Raw genomic sequence first — 13,220 nt, 5'->3', positions numbered from 1 at the left:
AGTTACTTGAAAAAATAATAATAATGATAATAATAATAATAATGGATTGTATTTATATAGTGCTTTACAATGCCACTATTCATTCACTCTCGCATTCACACACTGGTGGAGGCAGCTACAGGTGCAGCCACAGCTGCCCTGGGGCAGACTGACAGAGGCAGGCTGCCATATCGCACCATCGGCCCTTCTGGCCAAAAAGAGTAATCATGAAAAAAAGTAATCAGTAACTAATTACTGACGCGTTACTGCCCATCTCTGCATATGATATTTCCGCTGTTGCAGGCTGACTTTGGTGAATCACCCAAATATCACCCAGCCCCTCTCAGCGCGTGCACGCTGCTGTCAGCTGTAATCAGCTGATGTGAGGAAATGAAACTTAAGGAAACACAGAGCGGAGGAGGCGCAGTTAGAGATCCGCGGCGCACTCACACCCAGGATGGGGGTTCAGGGTCTGACCACCTTCTTACACGACCACCAAAAGATTTACCGGGACGTCCAGTTCGGCAGGAGCCGGCTGGTGATCGATGGATGCAATCTGAACTACCGGCTGTACTTTGAGTCAGGTGAGGAGCTCCGGTCTGAAGTCCAGGAGTCTGTTCAGTTTGTGAGCTGCAGGTTTATGCGCCCTCTTTACTGACGTCATTATCATCGCTGATTCTGCTGATAAGTACTATTACTATTAATACTGCTGTTAATACAAACGGACGACCACCGGACAAACGGAAGTGTGACCGGCAAAAAGTGTGTGTGTGTATTATGGTGCGTGCGTGTGTGTATTTGTGTGTGTGCGCGCGTGTTTGTGTTATAGAAGCAAGAATTCGTTTTAAAATTCTTGTTTTAACGTACAGAGAATTAAACGGCCCCAGATTATTTATCCAAGCTTCTTCTAAAATACTCTGCTGCTCCTGTCTCCGCGCACAGACTCAGAGTCTGTCGGTTGTTCCTCGAACCCGTCTGAAGACATCAGGGGGCGGAGCCTCCAAGTCTGTGGCACCACGGCTGTGGACCAGTTGATTCTGTGGATTCTTTTTAAAAGCAGTTAAAAACTTTTCTGTTCAAACAAGCCTTTTGTTGATCTACGTGTTTTATATTCTTCACATTTTTAATTTGCATTTAAACCTTTTACATTGTGTATAATGTCTGTTGAGTGTACTGTTTATTATATTATCTTTGTGTACAGCGCTTTGTGACTGCCTGTCCGTGAAAAGCGCTTAATAAATAAACTTTACTTACATAGTGCACGCGCGCACGTCTTCCCATGCGCGCACGTGTGATGAATGTTAAAACAGATAAGATTTTAAACATGTCTGAGTCATTAAACCGCAGAATTATGAAACCTGACTGCTGCTGTTGAGCTCTGCAGATGTTGCTCTCGTGTGTCATCTGGATGTTTGGGTTTCAGCTGTTTTACACTCTGGACTTGGGCTCAGGCCACGTTACGTTCTTCTTTACACCAAAGAAGGGAAAATGTGTAAAGATGAATTATTATTTCATGGTGTGAGCGTCCTGCTTCAGCATGCAGACTCCCAACCAGAGATGGGCAGTAACGCGTTATTGTAATAAAGTAAGGGATTACTATTGCAAAAACGGTAATTAGATTAGGCAAGGCAAGTTTATTTGTATAGCACAATTCAACAACAAGGTGATTCAAAGTGCTTTACAGAGACATTAGAAACAAAAACAAATAAAAAGCATGATTTAAAATTGATTAAAACAAACTAACTAATTAACAAACAAACAAACAAAACAGTATATAAAATCAAAACAGATAAAATCAGAACAATAGATAAAATCAGTAGTTAAAATGTACGTTTTGAAATTTAAGCTTAAAAGTGTGGATTTGGTGCTTTATTCAAATGCAGCTGAGAACAGGTGAGTCTTCAACCTGGATTTAAATAAACTGAGTGTTTCAGCTGATCTGAGGCTTTCTGGGAGTTTGTTCCAGATATGTGGAGCATAAAAGCTGAATGCAGCTTCTCCGTGTCTGGTTCTGACTCTGGGAACTGATAAAAGACCGGATCCAGATGACCTGAGGGACCTGGAAGGTTCATACTGGGTCAGGAGGTCACTGATGTATTTTGGTCCTAAACCATTCAGAGCTTTATAGACCAGCATCAGAACTTTAAAGTCTATCCTCTGACGGACAGGCAGCCAGTGTAAAGACCTCAGAACTGGACTGATGTGGTCCACTTTTTTGGTCTTAGTGAGGACTCGAGCAGCAGAGCTCTGAATGAGCTGCAGTTGTCTGACTGATTTTTTAGGTAGACCTGTAAAGATGCTGTTACAGTAATCAAGCCTGCTAAAGATGAATGCATGGACTAGTTTTTCCAGGTCCTGTTGAGACATCAGATCTTTTATCCTTGATATATTCTTGAGGTGACAGTAAGCTGATTTTGTTATTGTCTTAATGTGTTTTTCTAAGTTTAGGTCTGCATCCATCACTACACCCAAATTTCTCGCCTGGTTTGTGGTTTTTAGGTGTATAGATTGAAGTTCTCTGGTGACCTGTAATCGTTTTTCTTTGGCACCAAAGACGATTACTTCAGTTTTGTTTTTGTTTAGCTGGAGAAAATTGTGGCACAACCAGTCATTAATTTCCTCAATGCATTTACCAAGAGCCTGTACAGGGCCTCGGTCTCCTGGTGACATTGTGATATATATTTGTGTGTCATCTGCACAGCTGTGACAGTTTATTTTGTTGTTCTTTATCATCTGTGCCAGTGGGAGCATGTAAATGTTAAACAGAAGGGGTCCCAAGATGGAACCTTGGGGAACTCCACATGTGATACTTGTCTGCTCAGATGTGAAGTTACCTGTTGATACAAAGTATTTCCTGTTTTCTAAGTATGTTTTGAACCAGTTTAGTACAGTTCCTGAAAGACCTGCCCAGTTCTCCAGTCGTTTGAGTAATATGTTGTGGTCAACTGTATCAAATGCTGCACTGAGATCCAGTAAAACTAAGACTGACATTGTTCCACTGTCTGTGTTCAGACATGTGTCATTGAACACTTTGGTCAGAGCAGTTTCAGTGCTGTGGTTCTGTCTAAAACCTGACTGGAAGGCATCATAGCAGTTATTCTGTTTAAGAAGTAATTGAGCTGTTGAGAAACTGCTTTTTCAGTGATCTTACTTAAAAATGGGAGATTTGAGATCGGCCTGTAGTTGTTCATTGGTGTCTTGTCAAGATTGTCCTTTTTCAGTATAGGTTTGATTACAGCAGTTTTTAGTGGTTCCGGAAACACACCTGACATTAAAGAAAAGTTGACGATCTGTAACAGGTCTGACTCCAAAGTCTTTGAGACCTTTTTGAAGAAACTTGTTGGCAGGACATCTAAACAGCAGGAGGAGGAGTTCAGTTGACCTAAGATGTCCTCCAGGTCTTTGCTGTTGACAGGGTGAAACTATTTTATGGTGTTTAAACAGTTTTTCGGTGGACACAGTACATAGTCTGGATCTGCTGTTGATGTACCAATTGCTTGTCTAATCTTTTGGATTTTTTCTGTGAAGAATTTGGCGAAGTCATTGCAGGCCATGGTCGAATGAAGTTGAGCTGCCACTGGCACAGGAGGGTTTGTTAGCCTGTCAACTGTAGAAAATAAGACCCGAGCGTTATGACTGTTTTTGGTGATGATGTCAGAGAAGTAGGACCTCCTTGCACTCCTCAGTTGTAAATTATAATTGTGAAGTTTCTCTTTATAGATGTCATAATGAACCTGGAGGTTTGTTTTTCTCCATCTGCGCTCAGCTTTCCTACACTCTCTTTTTTCCATTTTTCACCAGTGTGGAGTTTCTCCATGGAGACTTCTTCCTTCCAGAGATAACCTTCACCTTAATGGGAGCAATAGTGTCCATTACATTTAACATGTTAGCATTGAAGCTATTGACGAGCTCATTGACTGACCCTCTGGACAGGTCAGGTGTTAATGGGAAGACCTGGTTACAGATCTCACTACTGTCTTCAGTTATACACCGTTTTGTGATCACTGCTGTTGATATATTTGTGTGGGCTGAGATTTTACTTTCAAAGAAAACACAGTAATGATCAGACAGGCCCACATCAGACACAGTAACCTCTGAAATGCTCGGGCTCTTGGAGATCAGTAGGTCAAGAGTGTGTCCTCTATTATGTGTGGCCTCTGTTACACGCTGAGTCAGCCCAAAGTTGCCCAGAGTGTTACTCAGGTCTTTAGTCCCTTTGTCCTGAGGGTTGTCCACATGGATGTTAAAATCCCCAACAATAATTACACAGTCGAAATCAACACAGATCACAGACAGCAGTTCACTGAGGTCATTAACAAAGTCTGTGCAGTATTTGGGAGGCCTGTAAACATTAAGAAACACAACTTTGGATGGGGCCTTCGGCTGTAAAGCCACATATTCAAAAGACTGAAAACTTCCAGGAGATAGCTGCTTACATTGAAATGATTCATTAAATAAGACAGCAACCCCTCCTCCTCTCCTGCTCACCCTGGCCTCACTGATAAAACTGTAGTTAGGAGGGGTCGTCTCGATGAGAACAGCTCCACTGTTACTTTGGTCCAACCAAGTTTCAGTTAGAAACATAAAATCAAGGCTGTGCTCAGTGATTAAATCATTAATTAAAAATGTTTTCCCAGCTAAAGATCTAACATTTAATAAAGCCAACTTCAGTGTTTTAGAGGCATTACTTGTCCCCTCGTGTTTGGGAGCAGTCTGTGGCACACAAGGTATGTTTACTATGTTTAAAGATCTTTTAGAGTGCAGCTCTCTGTGTTTTGACCAGGCCACATGTCTCCTTCTGTCACCTGAAAGTATAGAGATTTTAAAACCTTCTAGTAAACAGGGTCCCAGCTTCTTCTGGGAAAAGTCACCACTGCCATAATCCTCGCAGCCCGGACCCTCCACACATCACACATCAGACTGTGGAGACAGAGCATGAAGGTGGTAAGGAGGAACTAAGGGGGGCGAGGCTGTTTACTGATTACCTTTACTTTCCCGCAGGAACGCTGCGTTACTGCGTTACTAAAACCATGAGTTTTTTGTGAGAGTGTGTCATGACAGTGACGTAAGCGAGTGCGACGTTCGTGACAACAGCTGTGTGCAGATCAACAGTGGATCATATATCGAGTGCGGAGAGAGTATGAGCGTGCAGCGTTTAAAGCGTGGAAGTACTGACCTTACTTTGAGTTTGATTCCATAAAAAGTGACAAAAACATTAGTGTCCGTTGTGCGTGGGAAGAAAACTTCTTTTTACAGCGAAAAAAACCCCTAAACTTCCGAGCAAGCACCGAGTAGCTACGACGTGATGTGAAATTCACAGAGAAACTCGCGGATTCTTCCACTGACCGCTGCGGCACACCTGCACCAGGGTAAACCTCCGCCTGCCCCACTCCTGCTTTACAGGTGAAAATAGAGCAACAGGACCGCTAGTCTTTGACTTTATTTATTTTCTGCTGTGTTTTACTTGCATCTATTTGAAAGACTGAGTGTAAACACACAAAAATATTTTATTTTATGTGCAGAAAATAGGTTTAAATGTTAAACTAATTTCTTCCAGTCAGAGAATGTTGCAGATAATTAAATTTTTGCTTGATGCATAAAGTTAAAAGATTAAAACTAATAAAACAAGTTTTAAAAAGAGACTTTTCCATCTGATTACATTTTGTATGATGGATTATGCAGAAAAAGTAGAATTGGGCTGAAAGATCTATCACTTTATCACCTATTCAGGTTGTAAATCGTGTTTTTAAAAAGTAACTAAGTAACTAAGTAACTAATTACTTTTGAAAATAAGTAATCAGTAAAGTAACGGGATTACTTTACTGATTACTTTTTTGGGGAAGTAATCAGTAATTAGTTACTGATTACTTTTTTCAAGTAACTTGACCAACACTCATCCTAACCAACCACAAAGTCACAGAGTGCAGAGTTTAGTGAGTTACTGACCCAGAATCAGCTGATGGTGCACCAAACTCAAACACCTTCAGACTGTAGACAGTCAGGTTTGATTCAGTCAGACCTGAACCCACAGACTGAACTCATCAGGAGAGATTACTGAGCTCAGAGATCATTTTCCCAACCTGAGGAGTCGCCCCCTGCTGGAGGCCTAAGTCCCTACAGCTTCACTGTTCAGAACCAGAATCTATAAAAACCACATTACATATATATATGTGTAGTATGGAAGCCTTTAAGGTGCTGAGGGAAAATCACAGGATCAGTATCTGAAGTACTGGTTTGAGTTCATGCACACTTTCATCACTCAGACGTGGTGAACATTACGCGTGTCCTGGATATGTAAAACTACTCGCCTCAGTATTCTTTGACCTTCCTGACATCTTCTCGAGCTTCCTGATGTCACAGCATGGTGACAGCATTTGTTTCAGACAGTTTCTGCTCGATGTCAGTTCAGCACGGTTTGTCGCCACGTGCAAAACTGACTCTTGGAGTCTCTTTGTTTTGTTTCTTTTGGCTGATTCTTCAGGTCTGGACCAGAATCACGGCGGGGAGTATGCTGCCTATGAAAGCCTGATTGAGAGGTTCATCACAGCCCTCAGAACCTGCGAGGTCGATCCCTACATGGTGCTGGACGGAGGCTCGGACCACACCGACAAGAAGCTCGAAACTGTCACACAAAGCGCAGAGCAGCGGATCAAAAAAGCCCATCGAGCAGCAAAGGACGGGGGGAAGGAAAACATCCTGCCAATTATGACCAAGTGGGTGTTCAGACAGACGCTGACCCGGCTGAAGGTCCCGGTCGCCCAGTGCTTTGGCGAGGCCGACCGGGAGATAGCCGCCCTAGCTGATAAGTGGCAGTGCCCAGTGCTTTCCAACGACAGCGACTTCTACATCTTCAACCTCTCAGCAGGATTGTTGCCCATCTCTTACTTCCAGTGGCAGGATGTAAAGGGGAATGGCTCAAAGAGCTACATCCCTTGTAAGAGGTACTATACCTCCAGCTTCTGCATCTACTTCAAAATCCAGCCCCAGCTCCTGCCCACCTTCGCTGCCCTGGCTGGGAACGACTACGTGAAGCTGCCGAAGTTTATCTGGAGTCGGTTTGCCCCAGACGCCACTAGGCCTCAGAGCCGCCTGGGGGGCCTGCTGTGCTGGATGAAGGACTTTGAGCAGCCAGAGGACACCTTGAAGGCAGCAGTGGAGCTGATGGGAGGAAAGAGCCAGAACAAGGAGAAGATGCTGCAGAGTTTGTCTGTGGGGATGGAGGAATACAAACTACCTCGCAGCTCGCTGGTGGAGTTCTTCGTCCGTGGGGATGTTCCTCCGTTCCTAGATGAGGTAATGATTCCCGGTACTCATTCCAGGCAAAATGTCCTTTATTGAGGTCTGTCGTTCCAACCTGGAGTGCAGAAGGTCAGTTCTGTTTTCTCATAGAGGCAAAGCTGCTGCGACAGCAGTCATTGGTTTTTGAAGTCTTGCTTTGAAGCCTCAAGAAAACATTTACACAGTGCAATAATGTTTAATTTAGTAAAAACCTAAAACGAGTTACTGATCACATAAACTCATCTAGAAAGTGTTTACAGAGGTCAAGACAGGAAGCCGCTTCCCCCTACAGCTATCGCCACCTGCTGGCTACTGACAAGAATGCAGACATGATGGAGCTCCTCACTGGCCTCACTTTTCAGACCTGGAAACTGTGTCCATCTTTCCTGATGTCTGTGGCTGTTCCCTGATGAAGAACAAGACTCTGTACCATCTGAGTCTTTGACCCTTTGAAGTCAAACACTGTTTGTAAGAAGTTTTTAGGTTTATATGTTGAGGACCTAGATCACATGTAAACTCAGGGATGGTTCAAGTTGTGGATGGCTTTTCTCCCCGGACCCAAAGTCTAGAAAACAGGACTTTGGGTGATTTCTTCTTCTCAGAGACAGAGGTCCTCAGACGGTCTTTAAGTATAACGTGCTGGAAGGGTTCAGTGCTGCAGATGCAGGTGGAAGAGTCTGGAAATGGGAGCAGAACTCAGGACCATGGCTACAAGTTCAAGACTGGAAAAAGTCTAAATGTCCATCTGACCATCGTCAGGTCCAAGAAGTTAGTGTTACTGATGGAACTAAGGCAAGCTTCTGTAGGGATCGGGCAAACGAGCCTTCAGATTAGTTCGTGACGATCGGTACATATGTTTTCTGACATATCCTAAACTCAAACGCCATAAATATCAGAATGGTTTTTGTTCTACCAGCATCTGCTCTGATCTTGATGCTTTATAACCAGAGCTGTAAATTTACAGACAGCTACTTTCACCAATTGCTACGAAGATTTCAGATACGAGCAGCAGAAAGGACGTTCCTCTGATGGGCGTCCAGGCTCATTTTCAGAGACAGGATGAGCAGTTCAGGCACTCAGGAGGAAAATAGAGCTGCTGGTCCTTTACATCTAAAGGACGTCTGGTTAGGATGTGTCCATGACGAGGCCTGCTGTGCCTGTGAACTGGATGTGGATGTGCTGCAGAACATGGGTGGACTGGAGGATTCTCCCAGCTACTGGCAATTACACTAGAAAAAAAAAACACTTAGAAAACATCAAAATGTCTTTTTTCCCACCAAAATGACAGTTTTATTCTCCTGAACAAAGGGTTAGGGAGTTGGAACATTTACACCTCAGAGGGTTTGTAAATGTAAATGTTACTTGAGGTAAATGTCTGGTAAAACCTTCGTGTCCTGGTCTCCAGGAGCTCATTGGTCGCATCCCAGATTGGATGCAGCTGCGTGTGATGCAGGCCCGGCTACCCGGGGACACCCTGGACGTACTGCTGCTGCACAGGCTGAGCCTCGGCACCCCCGTGGACCACAAAGACCTGCCCAGTGTTAACCTAACCTCCAGACCTCTCCGCCAGGTGATGTATGGGCTGCTGCTGGGCAAAGAGACGTCATATAAGGTGGAGGAGAGAGACAGAGAGGACCTCCAGCTGAAATTCATCCGAATCAAACCAACCTTCAGTCGAGTGGCTCAGCGGCTCCAGCTGAACTCACTGCATGAGGTGACAGTTTTAGTGGAAATGAACTGCGGTTTGTGTTTTTAATCCTCAGTGCAGCAAGCTAACTTTAATGTCTGTCACAATGTCGTTTCAACTCTTCGTCCGGCTGTCTCGTGGCCCCAGGCGCAGCTCTCTGAACGTCTGGAGGTCTTACTTGAGGCTCTCGGGGTGAAAGAGGAACTTCTGAATGAGCTGCCGCCTCAGCTGCGCCTCCTAGTGGCTGTGACCTGTTACTGGTGGAACAGAGCTCGGCCTCGTCCGGACCTGAAGCTGCTGAAGTCGCTGCTGCTGGGAATGAACCTCAAAGACACGTCGCGACTCAGCGCAGGTAGGAAACGCAACCAGAGGAGACGTTACCAAAGCCTGCAGTTCCTCTGGTGTCCAGCAGAGGCAGCAGTGAGTCAGTCCCCATAGAGTCCCATGTTAAAACTACAGCAGAAATAAACATGTTTACAGCCTGATACACAAACTGTTCTGTTCTTGGACATTCTCTGGACAGTGCTCACCTGTTTAAACTGGATTAAGGCTAAAGGTTTGCACTATTAGCAGCAGAGACGTGTGTGTGGACTGTATCATGGATATTATTACCTGTGAAATAATCTCCAGGCTCAGTTCAGTCCAGAAATATCAACCGTGTTAGTCTGTTTTACATTACACGACAAAGAAAGGTTCAAATCTACGTTTCTGAAGATAAAATCAGTTTTTAAAACTTTGATTCTTCTGATCTTAGTTTTTAATATTATGTTTAGTTGAAGGTTTTTCTTCTTTCAGTGCTGCAGAAATCTTGTTGGTTTAAAAATGTTTCTAAATAAGTCCCTCTCTGTGTGTGTGTGTGTGTGCTTTGCAGTTGTGCAGGCTCGCTGTCATCAGAAGCCTGATGTGGGCGTGGCTCACGCCTTCAGCCAGTGGCAGGTGTGCATGAAGGACAGCATGCACCTGAACCAGCTGCTGGGCCTCCCTCTGCCTGAACCAGACGTCGCACGGTGAGACGTTCTCTCAGAGCGCTTGTTCACGAGGTCGTTTGTAGGCGTGGAGCAGATCAGTGTGCCAAACGTGCATAGGCGTGTTTTTATTATGGCGTGCTGTAGAAACCGTTACATGACTTCCTCTATGTGACGTTTGTGTTTGCGGAGGCTTTAATCAGTACAGTCCTGTACAATCGCTCTGCAGGATCAGTGACTCGCAGCTGTTTCACAGTATAAATGTGCATATGCAGGCAGACTCACACAGCGTGATGTTTGCATGGAAAAGCCTCATTTGGCTCCTGATCCATGGATGGAGCCCCTCCCTCACAGTTTGATGAAAAAGTGGCAGCAAAGAGCGGGGACTGTGTTGTAGAGCTTCAGGAGGTTCTCACATGAGATCAGAGCGCTCTGGACTCGCCTGCTTGAACCAGCATGTTTGTCTGGAAGGAGAAAGAGAGCAGAGCTTAGTTAAAGGCCGGTTTGGACAAATAATCCAGCAGAGCGAACATTCTCCATCTTCTCTTTATGATCTCCAGGTTCTATCAGGGGACGCTCGTCCACCAGCTGGTCCACATGAGGAGGACAGGAAGCAGACTGAAGCGTGTCCTGAAGCCAGATCAGGCCAGTGTGCAGCAGTACCGCGACGTGCTGTCGGCCGTCCGCCGGCTCCGGCCCCGCCAGGGCTCCGAGTTCTCAGAGAGCGAGCAGGCAGAGAGGCGGGCTCTGAACGACCAGACCAACCTCAGGCCGTTCCAGCTGGACTACGACGAGGAGACAGAGGCTCGCAGCTCGGCCCGGGTGCAGGAAGAGCTGCGGCTGGATGATCGGCTGCTGCTGAAAACTCGGTACAAAACCAAGGAGAGAAGGAATCGCTGCAACAAAGTGGAACTGAGCCGGAAGGAGGAGTCCCGAGGCATGGACCTCCTCTGACGGTCGGACCGTCGCTGGAACCGCCGTCAGCATCCACTCTGTCTGGCTTCAGCCCACTTTCTCCTCCCTCTGTTGGCTCCTTCTGTGCTCCAGACTCTTTATGGGACAAATATCTGCTAGTTTTTCCACAATCTGGGTCATTTCAGAGGATTTTACAGCCTTTTATTTGTGATTTAACAGGAAACATGAATGTAAGTTTAATAAAAGGAACCTCATCAATAAAGATTTAAATGTTTCTGAACCCCAATCTTTTTTTTTTCCTGTCCTGTCTGAAGGAAAAGAAAAATGCCCAACAGATTTGTTTTACTGCTCCTGCTATACTGGTCCACCTGATTGTCATATTTATTCAGCCTTTATTATTATTATTATTATTACTATTATTATTATTATTATTATTATTATTATTATTCATTTTGATTTTATTTGGAGTTATTACAGGACCGGGCGATGGGAAAGACAAAGAAAGAGGGCAAGAGAGAGAGAGACACAGCAGGGAAACCATGGCAACAGCCAACCTCAGCATCAGCAGCAGTCAATACTAAACATGAATGTTACTGAGCAGCACACAGGACTGATAACACGTGAGATGTTTGGAGACAGCAGCCAACCCAGACAGTGTGTGTCTGTTTACACCTGTGTGTGTGAGCGCTTGTGTTCATCAGGTTTCTCCATGTAAGTGTCTGATAGTGGGTGTGGGGAGCCATGGCCCCGCCCCCACAGGTCATTAGACTGCTTTCTTCCATTTGCGCAACATCTCTAAAATTAGAAATATCCTGTCTCAGAGTGACGCTGAAAAACTAGTTCATGCATTTATTACTTCCAGGCTGGACGACTGTAATTCATTATTATCAGGATGTCCAAAAAACTCACTGAAAAGCCTTCAGCTAATCCAAAATGCTGCAGCAAGAGTCCTGACAGGGACTAGAAGGAGAGAGCAGATTTCTCCTGTTTTGGCTTCCCTTCATTGGCTTCCTGTTAAATCCAGAATTGAATTCAAAATCCTGCTCCTCACATACAAGGTCTTAAATAATCAGGCCCCATCTTATCTTAATGACCTTGTAGTACCATATCACCCTATTAGAGCACTTCGCTCTCGCTCTGCAGGCCTACTTGTTGTTCCTAGAGTATTTAAAAGTAGAATGGGAGGCAGAGCCTTCAGTTTTCAGGCCCCTCTTCTGTGGAACCAGCTTCCAGTTTGGATTCAGGAGACAGACACTATCTCTACTTTTAAGATTAGGCTTAAAACTTTCCTTTTTGCTAAAGCATATAGTTAGGGCTGGACCAGGTGACCCTGAATCCTCCCTTAGTTATGCTGCAATAGACGTAGGCTGCCGGGGGATTCCCATGATGCATTGAGTTTTTCCTTTCCAGTCACCTTTCTCACTCACTATGTATTAATAGACCTCTCTGCATTGAATCATATCTGTTATTAACCTCTGTCTCTCTTCCACAGCATGTCTTTTATCCTGTCTTCCTTCTCTCACCCCAACCGGTCGCAGCAGATGGCCCCGCCCCTCCCTGAGCCTGGTTCTGCCGGAGGTTTCTTCCTGTTAAAAGGGAGTTTTTCCTTCCCACTGTCGCCAAAGTGCTTGCTCATAGGGGGTCATATGATTGTTGGGTTTTTCTCTGTATCTATGAAGCGCCTTGAGGCGACTTCTGTTGTGATTTGGCGCTATATAAATAAAATTGAAATTGAATTGAATTAGGCAGGCATGGAGGAGATCCCCCCCGAGGAGGACCGACTCCCATCCAGGGCCGTCGTCTGTGGCTCTTCTGCGCAGCTGCTGTCTCTGCTGCTATTTTCGGGGACTTCTCATTTGAAGGACAAATTTGCGTCACACTTGGATCAATTCTTGCTTTTTCAGAATGTCTCACATCGCTCCTCATTTCATCACATTTGTGACATGTTACTAAACATGTGGACACCAGATGGCGCTCTGCGGTGATCACAGCATTGTAAGTGTTTGTTTGGACCCGTGCAGGTGATCAGAATGAACAGCTGCAGATCATAAATCAGCTTCTGAAAAACACATCTGGGTGTTTCACCTTGCTGGAAGTGCGTCGGGCATTTTGCAGTATTTTAATAATAATAATAATAAACTTTATTTATAAAGCACACTAAAAAACCAAGGGTATACCAAGGTGCTTGACAAAAATAAAATAGGAAAAGGGAGATGGGAGGGAAAAGAGAAAGGACCTGGCACGTATCAATTATAAAAACCTTGACAATCATAAGATATAAAAGTAGTTCACAAGCATAACGGATAAAAATGTACAACGCACACCAAGTGTTAACTAGGTAGAAAGGCAAGATTAAACAAATAAGTCTTCAGCCGTGATTTAAACAGTGGCATAGA

General features: G+C 44.7%; 1 protein-coding gene across 2 annotated transcripts; it reads left to right on the top strand.

Annotated features, from left to right (window-relative positions):
• The first annotated feature begins 287 nt into the window (after nucleotides 1-287).
• Nucleotides 288-12,049, top strand: aste1a (asteroid structure-specific endonuclease 1a). 2 transcript variants are annotated; one of them, XM_084944608.1, is made up of 6 exons: nucleotides 288-563; nucleotides 6,461-7,272; nucleotides 8,663-8,971; nucleotides 9,092-9,296; nucleotides 9,816-9,951; nucleotides 10,470-12,049. In XM_084944608.1, exons 1-6 carry the CDS (start codon nucleotides 437-439, stop codon nucleotides 10,861-10,863), a joined length of 1,983 nt encoding a protein of 660 aa, XP_084800734.1. In that variant the 5' UTR covers nucleotides 288-436; the 3' UTR covers nucleotides 10,864-12,049. The 2 variants fall into 2 exon arrangements, with proteins under 2 accessions (XP_084800734.1, XP_084800733.1); XM_084944607.1 differs by lacking the exon at nucleotides 288-563 and having other exon boundaries at nucleotides 571-7,272.
• The last annotated feature ends 1,171 nt before the right edge of the window (nucleotides 12,050-13,220 follow it).

This window comes from Perissodus microlepis, chromosome 11, assembly GCF_051167445.1.
Source record: "Perissodus microlepis isolate ML-2025 ecotype Zambia chromosome 11, ASM5116744v1, whole genome shotgun sequence".
In the NCBI taxonomy this organism is placed as follows: Eukaryota; Metazoa; Chordata; class Actinopteri; order Cichliformes; family Cichlidae; genus Perissodus; species Perissodus microlepis.
The sequence above is the reverse complement of the archived record's forward strand: the minus strand, read 5'-3'. Positions and strand labels throughout refer to the sequence as shown.

Bases quoted from the DNA above. Each gene is read 5' to 3' on its own strand.
- aste1a (XM_084944607.1), top strand. From the start codon at position 6,331: ATGTCACAGCATGGTGACAGCATTTGTTTCAGACAGTTTCTGCTCGAT. The intron at 7,273-8,662 runs GTAATGATTCCC...CCTGGTCTCCAG, and splicing joins TTCCTCCGTTCCTAGATGAG to GAGCTCATTGGTCGCATCCC. The intron at 8,972-9,091 runs GTGACAGTTTTA...TCGTGGCCCCAG, and splicing joins AGCTGAACTCACTGCATGAG to GCGCAGCTCTCTGAACGTCT.